Source organism: Microcaecilia unicolor, chromosome 11 (assembly GCF_901765095.1).
Source record: "Microcaecilia unicolor chromosome 11, aMicUni1.1, whole genome shotgun sequence".
Lineage (NCBI taxonomy): Eukaryota > Metazoa > Chordata > Amphibia > Gymnophiona > Siphonopidae > Microcaecilia > Microcaecilia unicolor.
In genome coordinates, this window is record NC_044041.1 from 137,419,429 (window position 1) to 137,446,112 (window position 26,684).

Consider the following 26,684-nt stretch of genomic DNA (forward strand, 5'->3'; position numbering starts at 1 on the left):
AAGTGTCTTTATCCAGTGCTTTTTTTGTAGAAAAAAAGGTGCCGGTACTCATTATGGGCGGGGTCACCATATATGGCTCCACCCCTATGATAGCCACACCCCCATTAACCACACCCCCTATACCAGCCATGGCGCATATAAACAGACATCATTGAAAATATTATAGTACTATAGGAGAAAAAATAACGTGATTTTTTTTCATGATAAATAATCTCTGTAAGCTCTTACAGCTCCAGTATACCCAGTGCAAAATAAGACAGCCAATGTAAATTCTCAAATTGGACATATTACAAACACTAAAATGAAAATAAAATGATTTTTTTCTACCTTTGTTGTCTGGTGACTGTTTTTCTTTCCATATTGGTCCCAGTCTGTGATTCTGCTTTCCTTTGTTTTCGCTTAACTCTTCTGTGCCATTTGTCATTTTTGTCTCCTTTTTCTTTGCTTTCTTCAATATTTTTCAGGCTCTCTCTCTGTCCAGATTTAATTCATTCTTACTATCCATTCTTTAATTTTCTTCATCTACCTGTGGCTTTTCATCTTTTCCTCACCCTTGTTCTCCCCATGCCCCTTCCTCTTATTCTCCAGTCTTTCTCTATTCCCCTTTTCCATCCAGCAGCTCTGCTTTCTCTCCCCATCCTTCCAGTGTCTCCCCTATTTCTTTCTGCATTCTTCCATCCAGCGTCTCTTCCCTCTTTCTCTCCCCATCCTTCCGTTTTTCCTCTCTCTCTCCCCATCCTTCCATCTGTTTTTCCCCCTCTCTCTCCCCATCCTTCCATCTGTTTTCCCTCTCTCTCCCCATCCTTCCATCTGTTTTTCCCCTCTCCCCAATCCTTCCATCTGTTTTTCCCCTCTCCCCAATCCTTCCATCTGTTTTTCCCCTCTCCCCAATCCTTCCCTCTGTTGGTTTCCCTCTCTCCCCAATCCTTCCCTCTGTTGGTTTCCCTCTCTCCCCAATCCTTCCCTCTGTTGGTTTCCCTCTTTCCCTCTCTCCCCAATCCTTCCCTCTGTTGGTTTCCCTCTTTCTCTCCCCAATCCTTCCCCCTCCCCCCCGCGACACCCCGGGCGAGTCCTGCACTTAGTTTTTTTTTTTACGACTCAGAACGTGCGAACGATGCAGCCGGCAGCGATTGAAAGAGGCTGCTGGGCTGGCGTCTGCGTCGGAGCTTCCCTCACCCTCTGCGAGTCCCGCGAAACAGGAAGCTGTAACAACGAAGGCGGGACTCGCAGAGGGTGAGGGAAACTCCGACGCAGACGCCAGCCCAGACAGCCTCTTTCAATCGCTGCCGGCTGCATCGTTCGCACGTTCTGAGTCGTAAAAAAAAAAAACGAAGTGCAGGACTCGCCCGGGAGTGTCGCTGGTGGGGGGGGGGGGGGGGGGGGGCGGGCAAAAAAAAGGTGCCGGTACGCCGTACCGTTGCGTACCGGCACAAAAAAAGCACTGTCTTTATCACAATCATGATGCATTAATTTTTTAATGATTTTAATTTATTTGCATTTGGTGTCAATTTTATTTCTAATTATGATGCTTTTAATGTTTTTATAATATCTATGACTTATTTGACCTTGTCATTTGTTATTATGGTCACTCAATATTACCATATTATTTGACTACGCAGGTCAGTGCAGTTTACAGAAATCAACAAGATAGAGAATAAAGAAAAGAAAAGTCCATATCTATGAAAGGTAGTGTTGAACAATCATGCTAACAAAAGATTCAAAGGACTATTAATTTTTCTTTGGGGGGTGGGGTGATGTTCCAGGAGAGCGGTATGCAGGAAGAGGCGCATCAGAGCAAATGCCAAAATAAACTCAAAGAATAGTTTTCAGAGAAGTTCATGCTGCATTACTCAGAAAGTTTGGGAAAAAAACATCAGTGATCCCATCTCAGAATCCCAGTGGAATACAATTTGGCTGGCTGGCCCAAGGGCCTCTATCTTCCGCCATAACTCAGTCTGTTTTTTCCCCCTTCCACAGAGCTCTGTGGACCCCAAGAAAAATGTAAATGATCAGGTTCATCTACCTCAGATCTTTGTGGTCATGCCATTTAGTGACTGGTACATGTTGCATCATGTTTTCAAATGCCCTAGCTTGCAAATTTTCTGGTTGGACATAACTTCAGGATGTATTAAAGTTCCAAGAATCATTACTCTTCAAATACATTCTTTTGGAAATCACTTTCATTACCTTTTACTTTATCGGATGATGATAAATGTTTATTTGATTTTTTTTATCACTGTGGCTTTAAAGTTGATTATTTGCATTGGAAAGATAATTCCTCCATTAATATTTACATGTGGTGGAACTGGACTTTGCTTTTCAAGAAATATGAACAATCCATAATTTTTCATTCTTCTGGTGTACCAGTGAGGCTGAGCAAATAGAAAACATTAGATGATTATCTCTGTCTTGATTGTTTTACTCTGACTATGCAATCTCTTCCAATTATCCTTGTTTACCTTATTGTATTACAGAAAAAATAATAAATAAAAATAAATAATCACAATTAATACCTTTTATTAATTTATATATTAGATATGTATCATATGTCAAAGAATAAAAGTGGTTGCTCAAAGCATATTCTAAGCACAATCGCTCAACTGCAAAACACCTATGCACAACTTTGTGCAAAACACATCTCAGAACCTTAACTCGTACCATAATATTACACTGGGCAGAACCTAATACACCAATATACCACCCATACGGAAAATGCAGACCGTCAACAATATGAAACAAGGGATCATATCATTACAATTCTCATGTAGAGCCACGAACACCCTAATTAATGTGGAATAAGATGCCATAAATAAGTACAATAAATATGAACTTTTAATGTTGGAGCACCTGATTCTCAAAGTGGACATATTCCAAACACTATAATGAAAATAAAATGATCTTTTCAACCTTTTTGTCTGGTGACTTTTTTTCTGATCATGTTGGTCCAGTATCTGATGATTCTGCTGCTATCTGTCCTAAGTGCAGGTCAGGAAGTCATCCTCGTTAAATATCTCCCTGGCAAACCAGGGACACCTCCAGCCAACCACCCCCCCCCCCCCCCCCCCGCTCTCCCAGACAGTAAGGTAAACGAACCATAAACCAATTTCTACAACTGATTCACAAGGCTAGAGGGCTTTTACTGCAGCTCCTGCTGTGAGGATGGAGGTAAATCAACAATTTAAACCCCTCAGAGCACAGCAGGGGAGGCTTAGCCTGTCCAAGCCTCTTATACCGGGTGCCTATGTCTGTAGCCTTTCATGAGGTACCTTGTCAAACGCCTTTTGAAAATCCAGATACACGATATCAACCGGCTTCCCCTTTGTCCACATGTTTGTTACTCCTTCAAAGAATTGAAGTAAATTGGTCAGGCAAGATTTCCCCACACAAAAGCCGTGCTGACTCGGTCTCAGTAATCCAGTCCTTGGGTGTGCTCTGTATTTTGTTTTGATAATAGCCTCTACCATTTTCCCCGGCACCGACGTCAGATTCACCGGTCTATAATTTCCCGGATCTCCCCTGGAACCTTTTTAAAAAATCGGCGTTACATTGCCCACCCTCTAATCTTCCTGTACCACGCTCGATTTTAAGGATAAATTGCATATCACTAACAGTAGCTTTGCAAGCTCATTTTTCAGTTCTATCAGTACTCTAGGATGAATACCATCCGGTTCAGGAGATTTGCTACTCTTCAATTTGCTGAACTGCCCTATTACGTCCTCCAGGTTTACCGTGAAGTCAGTAAGTTTCTCCGACTCGTCCGCTTAAAATACCATTTCCGACACCGGTATCCCACCCAAATCTTCCTCGGTGAAGACCAAAGCAAAGAATTCATTCAATCTTTCCGCTACGTCTTTATCTTCCTTGATCGCCCCTTTTACCCCTCTGTCATCCAGCGGCCCAACCAATTCTTTTGCCGGCTTCCTGCTTTTAACATACGAAAAAAATTTTGCTATGTTTTTTTGCCTCTAATGCTATCTTTTTTTCGTAATCCCTCTTGGCCTTCTTTATCTGCGCCTTGCATTTGCTTTGACACTCCTTATGCTGCTTCTTGTTATTTTCAGACAGTTCCTTCTTCCATTTTCTGAAGGCGTTTTTTTTAGCCCTAATAGCTTCCTTCACCTCACTTTTCAACCATGCCGGCTGTCTTTTGGACTTCCGTCTTTCTTTTCTAATTCGTGGAATATGTTTGACCTGGGCCTCCAGGATGGTATTTTTGAACAGCATCCATGCCTGTTGTACAGTTTTTACCCTCTCAGTTGCCCCCCTAAGTTTTTTTTAACTGTTGTTCTCATTTTATCATAGTCTCCTTTTTTAAAGTTAAATGCTAACGTATTTGACTTCCTGTGTATAGTTACTTCAAGGTTGATATCAAAACTGATCATATTATGATCACTGTTATCAAGCGGCCCCAGTACCATAACGTCCCTCACCAGATCATGCGCTCCACTAAAGACCAAGTCTATAATTTTTCCTTCTCTCGTCGGCTCCTGCACCAGCTGCTCCATAAAGATGAGCTCCCGATTTTACTAAAAGAAACTCCCCTTTTTATTAGGCTCAGATCTCATGTTCAGAGCTGAGGAAAATTACAGAATGCTTCTCTGTCTAGGTAAACAAGCCATACTGTGGGAACGTGGTCACATGCTTTCCAACTCCAGGTGGCCAGGCTGGATCTGGGAAGCAAGCACCATACTCCTCTTCACATACCAAATTAATTAGAGCTGTGTCTTATCTTCCACATTCCAACTTGTTTTCACATAATCAAAGTTAGACCCCAAGTGTACTGGTCGGTCAAGACAGAGCTGAAAAACAATCTTTAAAATTCACTTTGATTACACCTTATTTGCAGGTCAAGCATTTTATTATCTCCCAACACTGGCTAAAAGAAAATCCAGAGGATATAGGACACCTTGAGAAGCTTAGGGTTGTGTTGGGAAGGTTGAAGATCCCTGTTTCGATTCTGTGTAGATTTTTAAGTGGGGGGGGGGGGGGGACTTTCAAAAATATAAATTTATGCTCCAGTGGGAACAGGATTTAGGGAAGGAAATCAGTAAAGGAGTGTGGCATCCTATTTTTTGGGAAGTTGTAAAAGTACATAAGTACATAAGTAATGCCACACTGGGAAAAGACCAAGGGTCCATCGAGTCCAGCATCCTGTCCACGACAGCGGCCAATCCAGGCCAAGGGCACCTGGCAAGCTTCCCAAACATACAAACATTCTATACATGTTATTCCCGGAATTGTGGATTTTTCCCAAGTCCATTTAGTAGCGGTTTATGGACTTGTCCTTTAGGAAACTGTCTAACCCTCTTTTAAACTCTGCCAAGCTAACCGCCTTCACCACGTTCTCTGGCAATGAATTCCAGAGTTTAATTACGCGTTGGGTGAAGAAAATTTTCTCCGATTTGTTTTAAATTTACTACACTGTAGTTTCATCGCATGCCCCCTAGTCAGTGGCGTTCCTAGGGGGGCTGACACCCAGGGCGGATCGCCAATGCGCCCTGCCCCCCAGGTGCAGCGCCCCCCCCCAAGGTGCAGCGCGACCCCCCCCCCCCCCCCGGCGAAAGGAAGGAAGCTGACCGGCACGCGGCCCCCCCCCCCAGCGGCATGCACCCGGGGCGGACCGCCCCCCCCCCCCCCTTGGTACGCCACTGTCCGTAGTCCTAGTATTTTTGGAAAGCGTGAACAGACGCTTCACATCCACCTGTTCCACTCCACTCATTATTTTATATACCTCTATCATGGCTCCCCTCAGCCGTCTCTTCTCCAAGCTGAAAAGCCCTAGCCTCCTTAGTCTTTCTTCATAGGGAAGTCATCCCATCTCCGCTATTATTTTAGTTGCCCTTTGCTGCACCTTTTCCAATTCCATTATATCTTTCTTGAGATGTGGCGACCAGAATTGAACACAATACTCAAGCTGCGGTTGCACCATGGTGCTTCTGTATGTTTTTGATTAAGGAAAATGCTTATAAAATTGTTACTAGGTGGTGTTATACCCCAGTTAAACTGAAAGTGATGTTTCCGATTGGGGCGTCTGATGTGTGCTGGAGATGCTCCATAGCCAGAGGCACCTTTTTAATATCTGGTGCAGTTGAGAGAAAATTAAGGAGTATTGGACAAGGGTGCTTTGGCTTTTGGAGAGGGTTGTAATAACCTGGTAGCAATCCCTCTGGGGTGGTGGCCAGCTTCCTAACGATTCTCCTGTCTGGTCTGTGGGTAACCGGGTTTTCGGCAATCCAGCTCCTCCCTCCAGCAGTCCATACACAAAGTCTCTCAAGGCAACACAGCTTTTAGTTCAAGGCTGTTTATTATCCCCCCCCCCCCTTCACAACTCAGTTCACTTAGGCAATGTCCTATGCAGTTCCACAAAGAATCAGCAAAAGAAAACTTCCCGTGTAAATTTCAGTTCCCCCAAAGTTCAAACCTCCTGGTTTCCAGTTTTAAAGTCTTTTCTCTTGAGTGGTTGCAGGATGACAGTACACCTCCCTCTACACAGCAACTTGACTCCTGTGACCACCCACTGCCTTCAAACCCCTGTAACCCTCCACCAGAGTACAATTATAGCTACGTCTTGCAAGGTTCCGCGTTAGGAGTTACGGATCAAGAAAGGGATCTGGGTGTCGTCGTCGATGATACGCTGAAACCTTCTGCTCAGTGTGCTGCTGCGGCTAGGAAAGCAAATAGAATGTTGGGTGTTATTAGGAAGGGTATGGAGTCCAGGTGTGCGGATGTTATAATGCCATTGTATCGCTCCATGGTGCGACCGCACCTGGAGTATTGTGTTCAGTACTGGTCTCCGTATCTCAAAAAAGGTATAGTAGAATTGGAAAAGGTACAGCGAAGGGCGACGAAAATGATAGTGGGGATGGGACGACTTTCCTATGAAGAGAGGCTGAGAAGGCTAGGGCTTTTCAGCTTGGAGAAGAGACGGCTGAGGGGAGATATGATAGAAGTGTATAAAATAATGAGTGGAATGGATCGGGTGGATGTGAAGCGACTGTTCACGCTATCCAAAAATAATAGGACTAGAGGGCATGAGTTGAAGCTACAGTGTGGTAAATTTAAAACGAATCGGAGAAAATTTTTCTTCACCCAACGTGTAATTAGACTCCGGAATTCGTTGCCGGAGAATGTGGTACGGGCGGTTAGCTTGACTGAGTTTAAAAAGGGGTTAGATAGATTCCTAAAGGACAAGTCCATAGACCGCTATTAAATGGACTTGGAAAAATTCCGCATTTTTAGGTATAACTTGTCTGGAATGTTTTTACGTTTGGGGAGCGTGCCAGGTGCCCTTGACCTGGATTGGCCACTGTCGGTGACAGGATGCTGGGCTAGATGGACCTTTGGTCTTCCCAGTATGGCACTACTTATGTACTTATGTACTAATCACAGTCTATATCCATCTGCTCCTCCAAACCTGGCAATCCTGTACTCTTTCCTTCTCCTTCCTCCAAACACTCCATTAACTCTGTATACAATATGTAAGCCGCATTGAGCCTGCCATGAGTGGGAAAGCGCGGGGTACAAAAAAATTATATAAATACCAGGATGTTGTTAAGACAATGAAAGTCTTCAGGTATAAGTTCAACACAATGGTAAAAAAGTCAATACTGTTAAAAATACATAAAATAATAATAGTCAATCAACAATATAATTCCATATCTAACTATAAAATCACAATAGTTGATTACTATTATTCTCCGAGGACAAGCAGGCTGCTTGTTCTCACTGGGTGACGTCCACGGCAGCCCCCCCCAATCGGAACACTTCCTAGCAAAGTCCTTTGCTAGTCCTCGCGCGCCGATGCGCCACCGCGCATGTGCGGCCGTCTTCCCGCCCGAACCGGCTCGTGCCGGCCAGTCTTCTTTTGTCCGCGTTCGGTACGGTCGTGTTTCGCCGTAAGTTGACCCTCGCGCATCGTTTATCGACTTCGTTCTTTAAAAAAAAAAAGGTGTCGGAAGGAGACCTTTATGGTTTTCTCCCTTCCCATACTTCCAGCTTTGCCCCGGTAAGTTTTCTTTCGTCGTCGGGGTAGGCCCTTTTAGGCCTCGGTCGAAGTTTTTCTTCCCCCTATTTTTGTGGTGCCATTTTCGCCATTTCGAGTTTTGATCTCGCCGGCGCGATTTTTCCGCCCATGACATCGAAGTCTTCCAGCGGCTTCAAGAAGTGCACCCAGTGCGCCCGGGTAATCTCGCTCACTGACAGGCACGCGTCGTGTCTTCAGTGTTTGGGGGCTGGGCACCGCCCTCAAGCCTGTAGTCTGTGTTCCCTTTTACAAAAGCGGACTCAGGTAGCGAGATTAGCCCAGTGGAACGTTTTGTTCTCGGGCTCTTTGTCGGCATCGGCATCGGGAGTATCGACTGCTTCGACGTCGTCGGCGCCCGGACCTTCATCCTCGCCCCCGATTGCATCGAGTGCATCGAGGCATCGACCCTCTGCATCGGGGCGACATCGGAGGGCTGCGTCGGCGTCGGTGGTATCGAGACCTCCTCGTCTGCTGATGTCGTCGGACGGTGGTGCTTCGTCTGGAGTGCAGGTGAGGGCTGTCCATTCCCCTGCTGGTGGCGGTGAGCCTTCGGGTGGGACTCCCCCTACCCTGAGGGCTCCTGCGGTACAGCCCCCCCGAGACCGACCTTCTTCGGCCTCGGCCCCGAGGAAGAGACGGCTGGATTCTACGTCCTCCTCGTCGGTGCCGGGAAGCTCCGATGACGTGCTTCGCTCCAAAAAATCGAAGAAGAAGCATCGTCACCGGTTCCCTTCCGCTGTCGGCACCGAGAGCTCTGGAGTCGCCGAGGGAGTCGGCACCCAGTAAGCATCGGCACCGAGAGGACCGCTCGCCCTCTGTTCAAGAGGTGTCGATGAGCTCCCCTTTGGACAGCCCGGAACAGCCTCCACGCACGGAACAGGTTCTGGACATTGACTCCTGCATCGGCTCCAGTCTTTTTCTACAGCCGCTCTGCACGAGAGCTCCGGGCCGTTCTCCCAGAGATCCTGGGGGAGCTGTTGTGCCCTACCCCTCCGGTACCGGGGGTGCTTGCGCCACCGGTACCGTCGAGCCAGGCGCCGGCTGGCCCATTGTCCGGGGGAGGTCTCCGACGTCGGTGCCGCTTGCGGTACCGAGTGCGGAAGCCTCCCAGGAGGGCTCCCCGACCACGTCGGTGGAGGGAGCTTCGCCGGTGCGGGCGAGGGAGTCCTACCTCTTGACGGCTCCCATCGTGGCCGTGGTTCCACGGAGTCGAGCTGGGCACGGTTGCAGACACAGGTCCGTGAACTTGTGTCTGACACGATGGTGAGGCCTCGTGAGAAGAGGAAGAAGACATCAGATATTCTCTGACGAGGAGTCTGAGGATCTTCCTTCTGATCCCACTCCCTCTCCTGAAAGACAGCTTTCTCCTCCTGAGAGTCTGTCTTTCGCTTCCTTTGTCCGGGAGATGTCTATGGCCATCCCCTTCCCGGTGGTTGTGGAGGGACGAGCCCAGGGCTGAAATGTTTGAGCTCCTGGGACTATCCTTCTCCACCTAAGGAAGCGTCCACAGTACCCATGCATCATGTCCTCAAAAAGACATTGCTGGCGAACTGGACCAAGCATCTAAGTAATCCCCACATTCCAAGAAGATCGAGTCCCAGTACCGGAATCCATGGGGACCCAGAGCTGATGCGCACTCAGTTGCCTCATGACTCTGGAGTTGTGGATTTGGCCCTAAAGAAGGCCAAGAGTTCTAGGGAGCATGCTTCGGCGCCCCCGGGCAAGGACTCTAGAACCTTGGACTCCTTTGGGAGGAAGGCCTACCATTCTTCTATGCTCGTGGCCAAGATTCAGTCCTACCAGCTCTACACGAGCATACACATGCGGAACAATGTGCGGCAGTTGGCGGGCTTAGTGGACAAGCTTCCCCCTGAGCAAGCCAAGCCATTCAGGAGGTGGTCAGGCAGCTGAAGGCGTTGCAGAAAATTCCTGGCCAGAGGGGTGTATGACACCTTTGATGTTGCATCCAGGGCTGCTGCTCAAGGTGTGGTGATGCGCAGACTCTCATGGCTGCGTGCCTCCGACCTGGAGAATAGAATCCAGCAGCGGATTGCAGACGCCTTGCCGTGCGGATAATATTTTTGGAGAGAAAGTCGAGCAGGTGGTAGAGCAGCATTCGACAAGTTCTCTCGCCGGCAGCCTTCAGCCTCTACCTCTACAGGTAGAAGATTTTTTGGGGGAAGGAAGACTGTTCCCTACTCTTCTGGCAAGCGTAGGTACAATCCTCCTTCTCGACAGCCTGCGGCCCAGGCTAAGCCCCAGCGCGCTCGCTCTCGTCAGCAGCGTGCGCCTCGCAAGGCCCCTCGGCTCCCCAGCAAAAGCCAGGGACGAGCTTTTGACTGGCTCCAGCAGAGCATAGCCGACATCCAAGTGTCAGTGCCGTGCGACCTGCCAGTCGGAGGGAGGTTGAAAGCTTTTCACCAAAGGTGGCCTCTCATAACCTCCGAACAGTGGGTTCTCCAAATAGTCCGGCAAGGATGCACCCTCAATTTGGCCTCAAAACCTCCAAATTGTCCACTGGGCGCTCAGTCTTACAGCTTCCAGCACAAGCAGGTACTTGCAGAGGAACTCTCCGCCCTTCTCAGCGCCAATGCGGTCGAGCCCGTGCCATCCGGGCAAGAAGGGCTGGGATTCTATTCCAGGTACTTCCTTGTGGAAAAGAAAACAGGGGGGATGCGTCCCATCCTAGACCTAAGGGCCCTGAACAAATATCTGGTCAAAGAAAAGTTCAGGATGCTTTCCCTGGGCACCCTTCTCCCCATGATTCAGGAAAACGATTGGCTATGCTCTCTGGACTTGAAGGACGCCTACATGCACATCCCGATACTGCCAGCTCACAGACAGTATCTGCGATTTCAGCTGGGCACACGTCACTTCCAGTACTGTGTGCTACCCTTTGGGCTCGCCTCTGTGCCCAGAGTGTTCACGAAGTGCTTGGCTGTAGTAGCAGCGGCACTTCGCAGACTGGGGGTACACGTGTTCCCATATCTCGACGATTGGCTGGTGAAGAACACATCCGAGGCAGGAGCCCTGCAGTCCATGCAGATGACTATTCGCCTCCTGGAGCTACTGGGGTTTGTGATAAATTATCCAAAGTCCCATCTTCTCCCAGTGCAGAAACTCGAATTCATAGGAGCTCTGCTGGATTCTCGGACGGCTCGCGCCTATCTCCCAGAGACGAGAGCCAACAACTTGTTGTCCCTCGTCTCGCGGGTGTGAGCGTCCCAGCAGATCACAGCTCGGCAGATGTTGAGATTGCTGGGCCACATGGCCTCCACTGTTCATGTGACTCCCATGGCCCGCCTTCACATGAGATCTGCTCAATGGACCCTAGCTTCCCAGTGGTTTCAGGCTGCTGGGGATCTAGAAGACGTGATCCACCTGTCCACGAGTTTTCTCAAATCCCTGTATTGGTGGACGATTTGGTCCAATTTGACTCTGGGACGTCTTTTCCAAATTCCTCAGCCACAAAAAGCGCTGACCACGGATGCGTCTCTCCTGGGGTGGGGAGCTCATGTCGATGGGCTTCACACCCAAGGAAGCTGGTCCCTCCAGGAACGCGATCTGCAGATCAATCTTCTGGAGTTACGAGCGATCTGGAACGCTCTGAAGGCTTTCAGAGATCGGCTGTCCCACCAAATTATCCAAATTCAGACAGACAACTAGGTTGCCATGTATTACGTCAACAAGCAGGGGGGCACCGGATCTCGCCCCCTATGTCAGGAAGCCGTCAGCATGTGGCTCTGGGCCCGCCGTCATGGCATGGTGCTCCAGGCCACATATCTGGCAGGCGTAAACAACAGTCTGGCCGACAGGTTGAGCAGGATTATGCAACCTCACGAGTGGTCGCTCAATTCCCGTGTAGTGCGACAGATCTTCCAGGGTGGATGTGAAGCGACTGTTCACGCTATCCAAAAATACTAGGACTAGAGGGCATGAGTTGAAGCTACAGTGTGGTAAATTTAAAACGAATCGGAGAAATTTTTCTTCACCCAACGTGTAATTAGACTCTGGAATTCATTGCCGGAGAACGTGGTATGGGCGGTTAGCTTGACGGAGTTTAAAAAGGGGTTAGATAGATTCCTAAAGGACAAGTCCATAGACCGCTATTAAATGGACTGGAAAAATTCCTCATTTTTAGGTATAACTTGTCTGGAATGTTTTTGCGTTTGGGGAGCGTGCCAGGTGCCCTTGACCTGGATTGGCCACTGTCGGTGGCGGGATGCTGGGCTGGATGGACCTTTGGTCTTTCCCAGTATGGCACTGCTTATGTGTGGGGCACCCCCTTGGTAGATCTCTTCGCATCTCGAGCCAACCACAAGGTCCCTCAGTTCTGTTCCAGGCTTCAGGCCCACGGCAGACTGGCATCGGATGCCTTCCTCCTGGACTGGGGGGAGTGTCTGCTGTATGCTTATCCTCCCATACCTCTGGTGGGGAAGACTTTGTTGAAACTCAAGCAAGACCGAGGCACCGTGATTCTGATTGCTCCTTTTTGGCCGCGTCAGATCTGGTTCCCTCTTCTTCTGGAGTTGTCCTCCGAAGAACCGTGGAGATTGGAGTGTTTTCCGACCCTCATCACACAGGACGAAGGGGCGCTTCTGCATCCCAACCTCCGGTCCCTGGCTCTCACGGCCTGGATGTTGAGAGCGTAGACTTTGCCTCTTTGGGTCTGTCAGAGGGTGTCTCCCGCATCTTGCTTGCTTCCAGGAAAGATTCCACTAAGAGGAGTTACTTCTTTCTATGGAGGAGGTTTGCCGTCTGGTGTGACAGCAAGGCCCTAGATCCTCGCTCTTGTCCTACACAGACCCTGCTTGAATACCTTCTGCACCTGTCTGAGTCTGGTCTCAAGACCAACTCTGTAAGGGTTCACCTTAGTGCAATCAGTGCATACCATTACCGTGTGGAAGGTAAGCCGATCTCAGGACAGCCTTTAGTTGTTCGCTTCATGAGAGGTTTGCTTTTGTCAAAGCCCCCTGTCAAGCCTCCTACAGTGTCATGGGATCTCAATGTCGTTCTCACCCAGCTGATGAAACCTCCTTTTGAGCCACTGAATTCCTGCCATCTGAAGTACTTGACCTGGAAGGTCATTTTCTTGGTGGCAGTTACTTCAGCTCGTAGAGTCAGTGAGCTTCAGGCCCTGGTAGCCCAGGCCCCTTACACCAAATTTCATCATAACAGAGTAGTCCTCCGCACTCACCCTAAGTTCTTGCCAAAGGTTGTGTCGGAGTTCCATCTGAACCAGTCAATTGTCTTGCCAACATTCTTTCCCCGTCCTCATTCCTGCCCTGCTGAACGTCAGCTGCACACATTGGACTGCAAGAGAGCATTGGCCTTCTATCTGGAGCGGACACAGCCCAACAGACAGTCCGCCCAATTGTTTGTTTCTTTTGATCCCAACAGGAGGGGAGTGGCTGTAGGAAAACGCACCATATCCAATTGGCTAGCAGATTGCATTTCCTTCACTTACGCCCAGGCTGGGCTGGCTCTTGAGGGTCATGTCACGGCTCATAATGTTAGAGCCATGGCAGCGTCGGTAGCCCACTTGAAGTCAGCCACTATTGAAGAGATTTGCAAAGCTGCGACGTGGTCATCTGTCCACACATTCACATCTCATTACTGCCTGCAGCAGGATACCCGACGCGACAGTCGGTTCGGGCAGTCAGTGCTTCAGAATCTGTTCGGGGTTTAGAATCCAACTCCACCCCCCTAGGCCCATGTTTGTTCTGTTCCAGGCTGCACTCTCAGTTAGTTGGTAAATTTTTTAGGTCAATCTCAGTTATGCCCTCGCCGTTGCAAGGCCCAATTGACCATGTTTGTTGTTTTGAGTGAGCCTGGGGGCTAGGGATACCCCATCAGTGAGAACAAGCAGCCTGCTTGTCCTCGGAGAAAGCGAATGCTACATACCTGTAGAAGGTATTCTCCGAGGACAGCAGGCTGATTGTTCTCACCAACCCGCCCGCCTCCCCTTTGGAGTTGTGTTTCCCTTCTCTTTGTTTTGCTACATATGAGACTGGCCGGCACGAGCCGGTTCGGGCGGGAAGACGGCTGCGCATGCGCGGTGCGCATAGGCGCGCGAGGACTAGCAAAGGACTTTGCTAGGAAGTGTTCCGATTGGAGGAGCTGCTGTGGACGTCACCCATCAGTGAGAACAATCAGCCTGCTGTCCTCGGAGAATACCTTCTAAAGGTATGTAGCTTTCGCTTTTTATGTATTTTTAACAGTATCGACTTTTTTACCATTGTGATTGTGGACCTTATACCTGAAGACTTTCATTGTCTTAACAACATCCAGGTATTTGTATATTTTAATGTGTCATTATTCATTTATGATGATGCTAATGATTTTTGTATGTAGGATACATTTTTATTGAATTGTATGTATTGATTTTTTTTATTTTTTTTATACATATACACTTATATTCAAGGAATTACACTTGATTAGAAAGTGTTGAATTATCAAATTAACAAAAAGAAAAAAATATATATCACATATTAACTACACTCAAGTCCACATTTTGTTGGAGGGGATTCTGGAATGTGAGTTAACAAGGAAACTTTTACAAAGCAAATTTGCATCTAGGAGAAAATAAGACTTATATTATTATACTCCTCCAGCTCTTTTTGAGGCTACAAACGTTGTTAAGTGAGATGGATCCACAAAAACATACTTTTGTGTGTTGTAGCATACAATACACAACATGAATGTGCCTCCTAGTTGTAACACAGCAGGAACTGTTTTCGTTTCTTTTGTGTGTTCCTCGAAACATCCTATGTAATAATTTGCATCTCCGTCTGGACGCCTGGGTTTGTAACACACTTCCCATTGGTGCACCCTGGCGATGACGTCAGAGGGCGGACCAATGGGAAGTGAGAGGGCTGAAGAGCTTAAAAAAAAAAGGCAGTAGCAAGGCCTCTCCCCCCCCCCCCCCCGCCTTCGCAAACAAACGTCGGCCAAGCACTGTCCCCACCGATCCCTTCATTCCCACTTCCTCCCCCGCAGCCAACTCCGTCCGCCACAAAATGCCAAACTTTCCCTTAAGAAGCACCATGTCGTCAGATTTCAGGGGACAAAAAAAAGAGTTCCCAGTCCCCCCCTCCATCCCTCCCTCCCTCCCTCCCTCCTGGAACTACTTCACTGGGCTAAGACGTCTGCTGAAAGAGCGGGGGGAAATGTGAAAAGAAGCTCGAGACGCCGTGACTCTTCGGGAACACTGAAAGCAAGAGACGAGACACACTTTACCTTTCCGGAGGATGCTCTCGGCCCCGGGGCTCTTTTCACATGCACGGCTGCAGCGCAGGCAACAGTCCATCAGTGAACATGCGGAGGCTGGATGCAAGTGTCGTGTATCCCTCCACTGGATGAGGCAGCTACTGCTGCGGCAGTAAGCTATTCCCAGAATAAAGGGGCGGGCACAGCACAATGGCGGCTGAAACGTCATGACGCATGTCGGCAAACGGGTAGGTTTAAAAAGTGTGGTTTCTTTTACCACGGCGGGGCGGCCCTGGAACTCAAAGGGGAGGGGGTGGCCCTGGGGGGGGAGGGAGGGAGGGGGGAGGGGGAGGGAAGGGATGGAGGGGTGGAGGAGAGGGGGAGGGGGCCCAGGAGGGAGGGAGGGGGAGCCCTGGAGGGAGGGAGAACTCCGAGGACAACCTTGCTAGCGCCCGTTTCATTTCACACAGAAATGGGCCTCTTTTACTAGTCTGGAAATAAAAGGCCCCAAAACAATTTATCTTTGTGCTTAAAGAACAATCTAAACAACCATTGTTTGTCCGGTAGTAAAGCTACCAAAGTTGCCGTGGTGGCCTGCTCCGTATCCGATGTTTCCAAAAGAGTTGAAACATCCAAAGATGTTTGTTGCTGTGGTTGCTCCTGTTATTTTTGTGGTACATAATAGACTTGGGTAAAAGGTGGTAAATTTGCCTCAGGTATCTCCAGCACTTCTTTGAAATATCGTTTTAACATTTCTAATGGGCTTACCATTTTTACTCTTGGAAAATTTATAAATCTTAGATTATATCTTCTCATGTGATTTTCATATAATTCCACTTCTGAGGTTTGAAATGTCCTTTAACATAACAGTTTGAATATTTCCTGTATTTGTAACTTTTTCTTCCATAATATCAAACCGTTCAGAAAGAGATTTTATATCTATTTCATTTTTCTCCTCTCTTCTTTCAATCACATTAACTTTTTGAGAAACAGCATTAGTTTGTTTTAACAAATATTGTACCATTTGAGCCACTAAATTCCATAAAGTGTCCAAAGTTACCTCTGCCGGTTTTACCATAATCCCAGGAGGCACATTCATTGAAAATTCTGGAGTTTTCCCACTTTTTGTGTCTCATTGACCCGCTTCAGGTTACATCAGACTGATTTCTTCTGGGGGTACCATCCGTCCCCCTAACTCCCTCTCAAAATGCTTACTTTGAGCTTCACTCGAGACCAGGCCCGTTCCGCTCCTTGGCGTCTGGCCGGTCGCTCCCTCGGAGGGAGAGCTAGTTCGTTTTGGCTGTGGGGGCGGAGCTCTCAAATCGGGGCTCAGGGTAACATCAAGTCCTGGAGACGCCGATACTTCCTCCATTACGCCGGCGTTTCCTAAGGAACTGCTCCCGATCTCCCGGTCTTGCCCTGGAGTCCTCACAAATCGGTCCATTGGACCAGCAGGTATTGAGGCAGGCGTTGGGGAAGCTCAGGCCGCTGCCTTGCCTCTTCTTTTCGGCATATTGAAATCAGGAAACGAGGTCTACAGCTCTCCTAGATGTGTGCGGCCATATTGGAATCCCCTCGTATGTATTGATTTTAATTGTTGTGCTTTTATGTATGTAGACCCCCCTGATGTGAGCATTTGCCGAAACACAGGCCGTTTTGAATCCTTGAATAAAGTTACTTCCTCCTTACTCTGACTCCGCCTCGCTGTTCATCTGTGGCCCTCTACACTATTATTGCACAACAATTTATTCACCAAACCTAAGAAGTAAGGAACAACATCTTCCTTCATAACTTTCAATACAGAAGGCAAACAAACATACCTCCCCCCCCCCCCCCCCCCAAAAAAAAAAAGAGAGAGACTAACGGTTTTCCTACAGGAAAACCAAACAGTAGAGAAAACCCAAAAAATACCTTTGGGATAGGAAACCTGGTATGAAACAGATTTCTCTAGGGAAACCAAAGGACTCTCCACGGAGCAAAGATTTCAAAAATGTATTACTTGTTAAGCATAAAAATACAAGTAAATATTCATAGGTTACAACAACATGGAGCTATGTTTCGGTGGAAGCACGTGCATCAGAAATATACAATCTCGTGGTATTTAGCACAAAACAGCTTGAGTAGATGAGAATCAATAAAAGCATATATACATATTCTGATGATATTTGATACAGACAGCATGAGCAAATAGACACATAAAAGCGTATTCAATGCAGTCCTGTCTACAAAACTGCACAAGGTGAAGTTTAAAATTGGGTAGACAGTGATAGTGAACTATTAATGGGGTGCTGTGGTTAAACCTACTGCCTTGACAAAGCAATCAGACTGCTGTATTTTGAACAGATGTTAAATGTTTGTTAGGGATCTGGAGAGCCCAGAACAGCAAAGATTATAATAATTGAGGCGCAAGGCCACCATTGCATACAGAAGCAAAAGTAAGGCCCTGAACGCCAAATGAATAGTATTGGCCTCTTGTTTCATAAAAGAGATGGATTGATTGATAACTGCATTAGGTCATTTTTTGCAGGGAGGAAGGCTTATTTCTCTGGAACTCCTAGTTTGATTTGGCCCATTTTCAAATTCATTATTCTTTTTATTGTTTTTCCCAAATGACAAGTTTTATCTCATCCTGTTCAATTTTTGGAGAGTTATTTTGCCCCCACACAGTCAAGCATGCTTGATGCCTTTTGTATAATTTTTTCCATCTTCTTTTCAGAGCTAGTTTAGATATTTTGAGGCCTAGGGCAGAAACTGGAGGGGAGCCCCAAAGCTGCCTGCAGACAATGCTGCCTCCAACTTGAAGCCTCCTGTGACATGGGACCCCAGGGCAGTTCTCCTGTGTGCTTCCCCCTAAAGCAGAACGCTGCCATTAGGTTGGAAAGAATTATAAAACAAAACCACACCTCAATGAGGTGTACTTAGATTCTATGAAATTTCTAGAGAAAAGCATGCTGGTGGTGGTATTCATTTGGCAGCGCTCAGCATTTTGCTGAGCACCGCCAGGGATGTACCCAGAAATTCAGTGCCATGCCATGTCCAGACTGAAGCATTGAATTTCTGGGCTTATGGTGCCTGAGAAACCATAGCTACTGTTTTAATTACCCCTCTCTAGACCTCCGGGGGACCTGTGCCCACGGAGATAAAGAGTGGGTTTCAGAAGGCTCATTTTAAGTCTGTTACCCAGGACCTCGGCTTTCTTACTCCTCATGTATAAGCGTATCTTAGGGTATCTATTCTCCCACATAGTGCACTAAGGGGTAGGAGCCTCCTTACTTATGTGAACACTATTTGTGTAGGAGTGTATTAGGAGAAAGAAGGTACGTAGCCAAGAAATAGACACAAACAAGGGAGATAGGTGATAACATTTATTTCAATCTTACCCAATTACAATTTCAATCAATCTGGTACTCTCATCAGTCAAACTGTCAGAACAACCGACCGTAGTTCTGCCCTCTGGGTAAAGTTGGGGAAAAATTCAAACTCTGCCTAGATTTGCAGACCTTATAAACCATCTGCTGTCCATTCAATTCAATGGGTATACATTTTTTTCATATGTGAATCATACTTTCTGACAGTTTGCTTAACCGCAGATCGGATGCCCAAATCTCCCCCTTCTTACAATTTCTCAATACCTGTAACATCCTTTTTGGTAAACAACTCTCTGACTAATGCAGGGATAGGTATCCATTTTATGAAAAGGACTCCATTTTAAATTCAATTGCTTGACCTAAGTTTTAGTTATTCAAGTCATTTAATCCTTCATCTAACCTTTAAAACTGTATCTGGATGTTACCCCAGATCCTGATAAGGCTTGTCAGCTGGGCCCTGCTTCAGCAAGTACTCAGCTGCAAAGCCATCACCAGATTTTCTGGCCTGGTCAGTGCTTCTTAGCAGCCTAGGCTATAGAGCTTGGCCCACCACTATTCCAGTGGAGGGGTCTCTAGTTGTAACACATATTAACACTACTTAAGTGTGATATTCAGGTATGGCCAAGTGCATAAAGATAGGACTGAATTTTATGTGGTCCTGTTTATGCGGTTACCTTGGCCCATTTAAATGCTGACTCTGCCCCCAAAATAGCTGGTTTCAAGTTGGGCACTAATAGGACATTTTCAGCTGCACTAACCTTTTAGCAATGAACAAGCAATTTAACCGGCAAGAAGCCGTTTCTAGCCAGCTAAATCTCTTTGAATATCAATCCCACTGTTTTCTACCAGGTTTATTTGCATTTAAGTTTGGATGGAAACGGTATACATTATTTTACAAATTTATATATTTATATATTTATTTATTTATTTATTGTATTTGTACCCCACATTTTACCACCTTTTGCAGGCTCAATGTGGCTTACAGAGTATGGAAATGAGAACATCATTACATGATTTAAGAAAACAGTCGATCATAAGCTGAGGTGAAAGAGGAATTTAGGTAGAAGGTGTTAGGTAAGGTCATGTGAGAGGTGTTTTGGTGTACTTGGGTGGTTTAAGGAATGATTTGTTTCATTGAGGGTGACTTTTGTAGGCTCGGTTGAAGAGATGTGTTTTCAAAGCTTTGCGAAAACTGGTTAGATTGGTCATGGTTTTTAGGGCCATGGGTAGTGCGTTCCAAAACTGTGTACTTTGTACGCAAAGGTAGTAGCATATGCCTGTTTGTATTTCATTCCTTTACAGCTGGGAAAGTTCAGGTTGAGGAATTTGCAGGCCAATCTTTTGGCATTCCTGGGCGGTAAGTCCACTAAGTTTAACATATAGAGTGGGGCATCTGCGTGAATGATTTTGTGTACAGTCGTGCAGATCTTGAACTCAATTCGTTCCTTGAGCGGGAGCCAGTGCAGTTTCTCTCTGAGGGGTTTCGCACTTTCGTATTTAGGTGTTCCAAAAATGAGTCTGGCTGCTGTGTTCTGGGCTGTTTGGAGTTTTTGATGGTCTGTTCTTTGCAGCCTGCGTACAGAGCGTTACAGTAGTCCAAGTGGCTTAATACCAATGACTGTACTAGGGTGCGGAAGATGTTTCTTGGGAAAAAAGGTTTTATTCTTTTGAGTTTCCACATCGATTGGAACATTTTTTTCGTTGTGTTCTTTGCGTGGGTGTCGAGAGTGAGGTTTCGATCAATAGTGACTCCAAGGATTTTCAGATTTTCTGAGATAGGAAGTGTGCAGTAGGGTGTGGTTATTGTGGGGTATTTGTTTGTATTGTATTGGGAGGTGAGAACTAGACACTGAGTTTTTTCTGCGTTGAGTTTTAACTTGAATGAGTCCGCCCAAGAGTGCATGGTCTGGAAGCTCTGGTTGATCTCGTTGGTTATTTCGTTTGTCACTTTTGAACGGGATATGGATCGTAACGTCATCGGCATATATGTTAAGGTTAAGGTTTTGATTGGCTAGGAGTTTGGCTAATGATATCATCATTAGGTTGAAGATAGTTGGTGAGAGGGGGGATCCTTGAGGAACTCCGCATTCTGGTCTCCAAGGTGGCGATCTGTCCGTGTTCGTTATTACTTGGTAGGATCTGGTGGTGAGGAATCCTTCAAACCATTTGAGAACTGGGCCTCCGATTCCGAAGTACTCTAGTAGGTGCAATAGTATTTCATGATCCACCATGTCGAAGGCACTAGACATGTCGAATTGTAGTATGAGTATGTTCTTGCCGGTTGCGATCATTTTTTTTTTAATGTGTTCATTGCCGACACTAGTACAGTTTCAGTACTATGATTTGATCGAAATCCTGATTGAGACTCGTGTATAATTGAGTGTTTGGTCAGGTATTCCGTGAGTTGTTTCGTCGCTATGCCTTCCATCAATTTTGTTGTGAGTGGGATAGAAGCGACTGCTCGGTAGTTGGTTAGGTCCATTGTGCTTTTCTTGGCATCTTTAGGCAGTGGAGTGAGTATTTCATGGGCTAGTATAGTAAGTACCACCTTCAACATTAAAAAATGATTTTTTTTCTTTAATTTTGGGGCTGATTTTACTGTGCTTGGAAGGGAGGGGACAGGTGTAATCTCTTTGCTCTCTCCTCTCTACACTTAGGACCTTGAAGAGAATTACACCCGGGCATACTCAGAAGCACTGTCAGCATTTGGTAACGGTGCCCTTTTTGTGGAAAAGTTCATTGAGAAGCCACGGCACATCGAAGTGCAAATCCTGGGTGAGTAGTGGGCAAAGTCCTTATCCCTGCCAACCCAACCTTGAACTGTCACCACTTTGCCACAGAAGCTGAGACATTCCCAATGTTTAATTTTTTTGACTCCTTTAATACTGTAAGACAATTGATGAATCAATAAAGGGATTACAAAACTTATTTCAGAATAATAATCTCAGAGAATGTAGAGGAGACGGTAATCAAACTACCTGTGTTGGTGTATTCTCCCTGGGTTTTAACTGAGGGTTTTATTGCTCCTGCTGTTTCTCTGCTTAATTTTTCTGTCATAAACCATCATAGTTTTGATTATACAAAACTAGATTGTTCAGTCTCATGCTCTCCTTATCACCTCTTAAAATGAGTGAAATTACCCACATAGAGAGTTAGCAATAATTAAATCCCCATTTTTTTTAGTAAAACAGTTTTATCCATGGAAATTCCTGTGATTTACCTTTATATCTTAAGATGATCCTACAAATAGTTCAAACCATTGGAAACAAAATAAAAATGCAGCATTTTTTATAGTAATACCATTTGTTGCACAAAGCTGTCACAAAGCCTCACTTCGGTTATTGGAAAAGTAATGGAAGCGATGCTGAAGGAAAGGATAGTGAATTTCCTGGAAGCCAATAAGTTGCAAGATCCCAGACAACATGGTTTTACCAAAGGGAAATCGTGCCAAACGAATCTCATTGAGTTTTTTGATTGGGTGACAGGAGAATTGAATCAGGGATGAGCTATGGACGTAATCTACTTAGATTTCAGCAAAGCTTTTGACACGGTTCCCCACAGGAGGCTTTTAAATAAACTGGATGGGCTGAAGATAGGACCTAAACTGGTGAACTGGATTAGGAACTGGTTGACGGACAGACGCCAGAGGGTGGTGGTGAATGGAGTTAGCTCGGAGGAGGGAAAGGTGAGTAGTGGAGTGCCTCAAGGATCGGTGCTGGGGCCGATTCTGTTCAATATATTTGTGAGTGACTTTGCCGAAGGGTTAGAAGGTAAAGTTTGCCTATTTGCGGATGATACTAAGATCTGTAACAGAGTGGACACCCCGGAGGGAGTGGAAAACATGAAAAAGGATCTGAAGAAGCTAGAACAATGGTCTAAGGTCTGGCAATTAAAATTCAATACTGCTCAATAGGGACACGTTAAAATTGCTGGAGCTAACCAATGTATTAATTGCAAACTCACTCCAGCCTATTATTACAAGTATCTTTATTAGAAAAATGTGCTCTAATTCTAAGCACATATCATATTTAAAAACAATGATAAGAATAGTGCTACCCACTCACTCACTCATTCCCCATTCATTCATAATACCTGTCTAGCAACATTCCATATTTTCTGATAATGTGTGCTAATAATATTAATATATACAAATGATCGTGTTATTCTTACTTATGATGAACTAAATTTTTACATTCTACTACAGTATCAGAATACTACTAATGTCCTCTTAAATATCTTGTCTCAGCTTTTCACATGGGTGCTTCATACTTTACAATTCCAGAATTCTCCCTGATAAGTTGTTATAATAGTCTCTGACACAATTCTCGGTTTAGATAAAAAAACCTTCGATCATCCCCAGGTACTCGATGAACAGAATTTGTTAATCACTCCTAAATTTGATGTCAGCTTGTTCCTTATGCAAATGTCGGTTCCAACATTTGCATAAGGAACAAGCTGACATCAAATTTAGGAGTGATTAACTCATTCCGTTCATCGAGTACCTGGGGATGATCGAAGGTTTTTTTATCTAAACCGAGAATTGTGTCAGAGACTATTATAACAACTTATCAGGGAGAATTCTGGAATTGTAAAGTATGAAGCACCCATGTGAAAAGCTGGGACAAGATATTTAAGAGGACATTAGTAGTATTCTGATACTGTAGTAGAATGTAAAAATTTAGTTCATCATAAGTAAGAATAACACGATCATTTGTATATATTAATATTATTAGCACACATTATCAGAAAATATGGAATGTTGCTAGACAGGTATTATGAATGAATGGGGAATGAGTGAGTGAGTGGGTAGCACTATTGTTATCATTGTTTTTAAATATGATATGTGCTTAGAATTAGAGCACATTTTTCTAATAAAGATACTTGTAATAATAGGCTGGAGTGAGTTTGCAATTAATTAAAATTCAATGCCAAGAAATGCAAAGTGATGCACTTAGGGAATATAAATCCACAGGAGACGTATGTGTTAGGTGGCGAGAGTCTCATACGTACAGACGGGGAGAGGGATCTTGGGGTGATAGTATCTGAGGATTTGAAGGCGACAAAACAGTGTGACAAGGCGGTGGCTGTATCTAGAAGGTTGTTGGGCTGTATAGAGAGAGGTGTGACCAGCAGAAGAAAGGGAGTGTTGATGCCCCTTTATAAGTCGTTGGTGAGGCCCCATCTGGAGTATTGTGTTCAGTTTTGGAGGCCGTATCTTGCTAAGGATGTAAAAAGAATCGAAGCAGTGCAAAGAAAAGCTACGAGAATGGTATGAGATTTGCATAACAAGACGTATGAGGAGAGACTTGCTGACCTGAACATGTATACCCTGGAGGAAAGGAGCAACAGGGGTGATATGATACAGACGTTCAAATATTTGAAAGGTATTAATCTGCAAACAAACCTTTTCCGGAGATACGAAGGCGGTAGAACAAGAGGACATGAAATGAGATTGAAGGGGGGCAGACTCAAGAAAAATGTCAGGAAGTATTTCTTCATGGAGAGAGTGGTGGATGCTTGGAATGCCCTCCCGCGGGAGGTGGTGGAGATGAAAACGGTAACGGAATTCAAACATGCGTGGGATAAACATAAAGGAATCCTGTTCAGAAGGAATGGATCCTCAGGCCCTTAACCGAGATTGGATAGCAGAGCCGGTAGTGGGAGGCGGGACTTGAGGTTGGGAGGTAGGGATAGTGCTGGGCAGACTTATACGGTCTGTGCCAGAGCCGGTGGTGGGAGGCGGGGATAGTGCTGGGCAGACTTATACGTTCTGTGCCAGAGCCGGTGGTTGGGAGGCGGGGCTGGTGGTTGGGAGGTGGGGATAGTGCTGGGCAGACTTATACGGTCTGTGCCCTGAAGAGCATAGGTACAAATCAAAGTAGGGCATACACAAAAAGTAGCACACATGAGTTGTCTTGTTGGGCAGACTGGATGGACCGTGCAGGTCTTTTTCTGCCGTCATCTACTATGTTACTATGAAAGTGGCCGAATTAAATGGGATCAATGTTCAACTTCAACGCTAGTTAATTGAATAGGAGAGGCTCCTACCTGATTAACTAGTGCTGACTGGATTTTCACAGGATTTCCTTGGGTAACTCCTGGCAGACCACCTAGTAGCGTGAAATTCAGTGCCAATACTCAGGGGCCAGCCCTAAATATCCAAGTTTAGTTCATCTGGCAGCAGCTAATAAGAAACACTGACCACCACCAGCTGAATATTGAATAGAATATAGTTAAAAATGTTTGAAGTGTTTTTAAGAAGATACCAATCTTTTTATATTATAATCTTTTATATCAGCTGCATCCTTTATATAATCTTTTATATCAACTGCATCTCACTGTGGCAGGAAAAAAAAATCCTTGGGGAGAAATTTAGACAATATGTTTCTAGGCATTTAAACTAGAAGGCAGGGGTGGCATATGGAGGCAGGTCACTTCAAGTGGTCTCCTCCATCTAAAGCTAAAGACAGTAGAAAAGAAAGCAATGAAAACAATCTTAGCAAATCACTTCTTACCAACACAGCAGGATGTGAGACTAAACAAAAACTAAACAGAAGATAAAAATGCCACTGAAATGTAGATGGAAAGTGATGATCACAAGTGCTCGCAGTCTAAGCAATAAAGTTTGTGGCCTACAAGCCCTGATAGCAGACTTAGACATTTTTGCAATCACAGAGACATGGCTGAATGATTCCCATGAATGGGATGCAAACAAACCAGGCTATAATCTATTTAGGAAAGGGCATAGTTCATCTGGAACATAAATTTAAGATAGCAAACCGTAAATACCTGGCGACTCCCTCACCGGCGTTTAGAGAAGAGATGGTGTCGACACTTGCCGCTTTAAACTCTCTAATTACTACTACTACTACTTGACATTTCTAGAGTGCTACTAGGGTTACGCAGCGCTGTACAGTTTAACAAAAAAGGACAGTCCCTGCTCAAAGGAGCTTACAATCTAAAGGACGAAATGACAAGTTGGGGCAGTCTAGATTTCTTGAATAGAGGTAAAGTGGTTAGGTGCCAAAGGCGACATTGAAGAGGTGGGCTTTGAGCAAGGATTTGAAGATGGGCAGGGAGGGGGCCTGGCGTATGGGCTCAGGGAGTTTATTCCAAGCATGGGGTGAGGCGAGGCAGAAAGGGCGGAGCCTGGAGTTGGCGGTGGTGGAGAAGGGTACTGAAAGGAGGGATTTGTCCTGAGAGCGGAGATTACGGGTAGGAACGTAAGGGGAGATGTGGGTAGAGAGGTAAGAAGGGGCTGCAGATCGAGTGCATTTGTAGGTTAGAAGGAGAAGCTTGAACTGTATGCGGTACCTGATCGGAAGCCAATGAAGTGATTTGAGGAGAGGGGTGATGTGAGTATATCGGTCCAGGCGGAAGATAAGACGTGCAGCAGAGTTCTGCACGGACTGAAGGGGGGATAGGTAGCAAATTGGGAGGCCAGTGAGGAGTAGGTTGCAGTTGTCAAGGCGAGAGGTAATGAGAGAGTGGATGAGAGTTCGGGTGGTGTGCTCAGAGAGGAAAGGGCGAATTTTGCTAATGTTATAGAGGAAGAAGCGACAGGTCTTGGCTATCTGCTGGATATGCGCAGAGAAGGAGAGGGAGGAGTCGAAGATGACTCCAAGGTTGCGGGCAGATGAGACTGGGATGATGAGGGTGTTGTCAACTGAGATAGAGAGTGGAGGGAGAGGAGAAGTGGGTTTGGGTGGGAAGACAATATGCTCGGTCTTGGCCACGTTCAGCTTCAGGTGGCGGTTGGACATCCAGGCAGCAATGTCGGACAAGCAGGCCGATACTTTGGCCTGGGTTTCCGCAGTGATGTCTGGTGTGGAGAGATAAAGCTGGGTGTCATCAGCATAAAGATGATACTGGAAACTATGTGATGAGATCAGGGAGCCCCGGGAAGAGGTGTAGATTGAGAAAAGAAAGGGTCCAAGGACAGATCCTTGAGGAACTCCAACAGAGAGCGGGATGGGGGTGGAGGAAGAGCCATGAGAATGTACTCTGAAGGTACGGTGGGAGAGATAAGAGGAGAACCAGGAGAGGACAGAGCCCTGGAACCCAAATGAGGACAGTGTGGCAAG

The 26,684-nt window shown here is 46.0% G+C and overlaps 1 protein-coding gene across 4 annotated transcripts in view; it reads left to right on the plus strand.

Annotated features, from left to right (window-relative positions):
- Nucleotides 1–26,684, plus strand: part of PC (pyruvate carboxylase) — a 1,188,093-nt gene that overhangs the window by 318,538 nt on the left and 842,871 nt on the right. For all 4 annotated transcript variants that reach the window (XM_030220280.1, XM_030220278.1, XM_030220277.1 and 1 more), the window contains one exon: nucleotides 21,258–21,375. In XM_030220280.1, coding sequence (XP_030076140.1) covers nucleotides 21,258–21,375 — 118 coding nt within the window. The remainder of the gene's footprint in view (nucleotides 1–21,257; nucleotides 21,376–26,684) is intronic.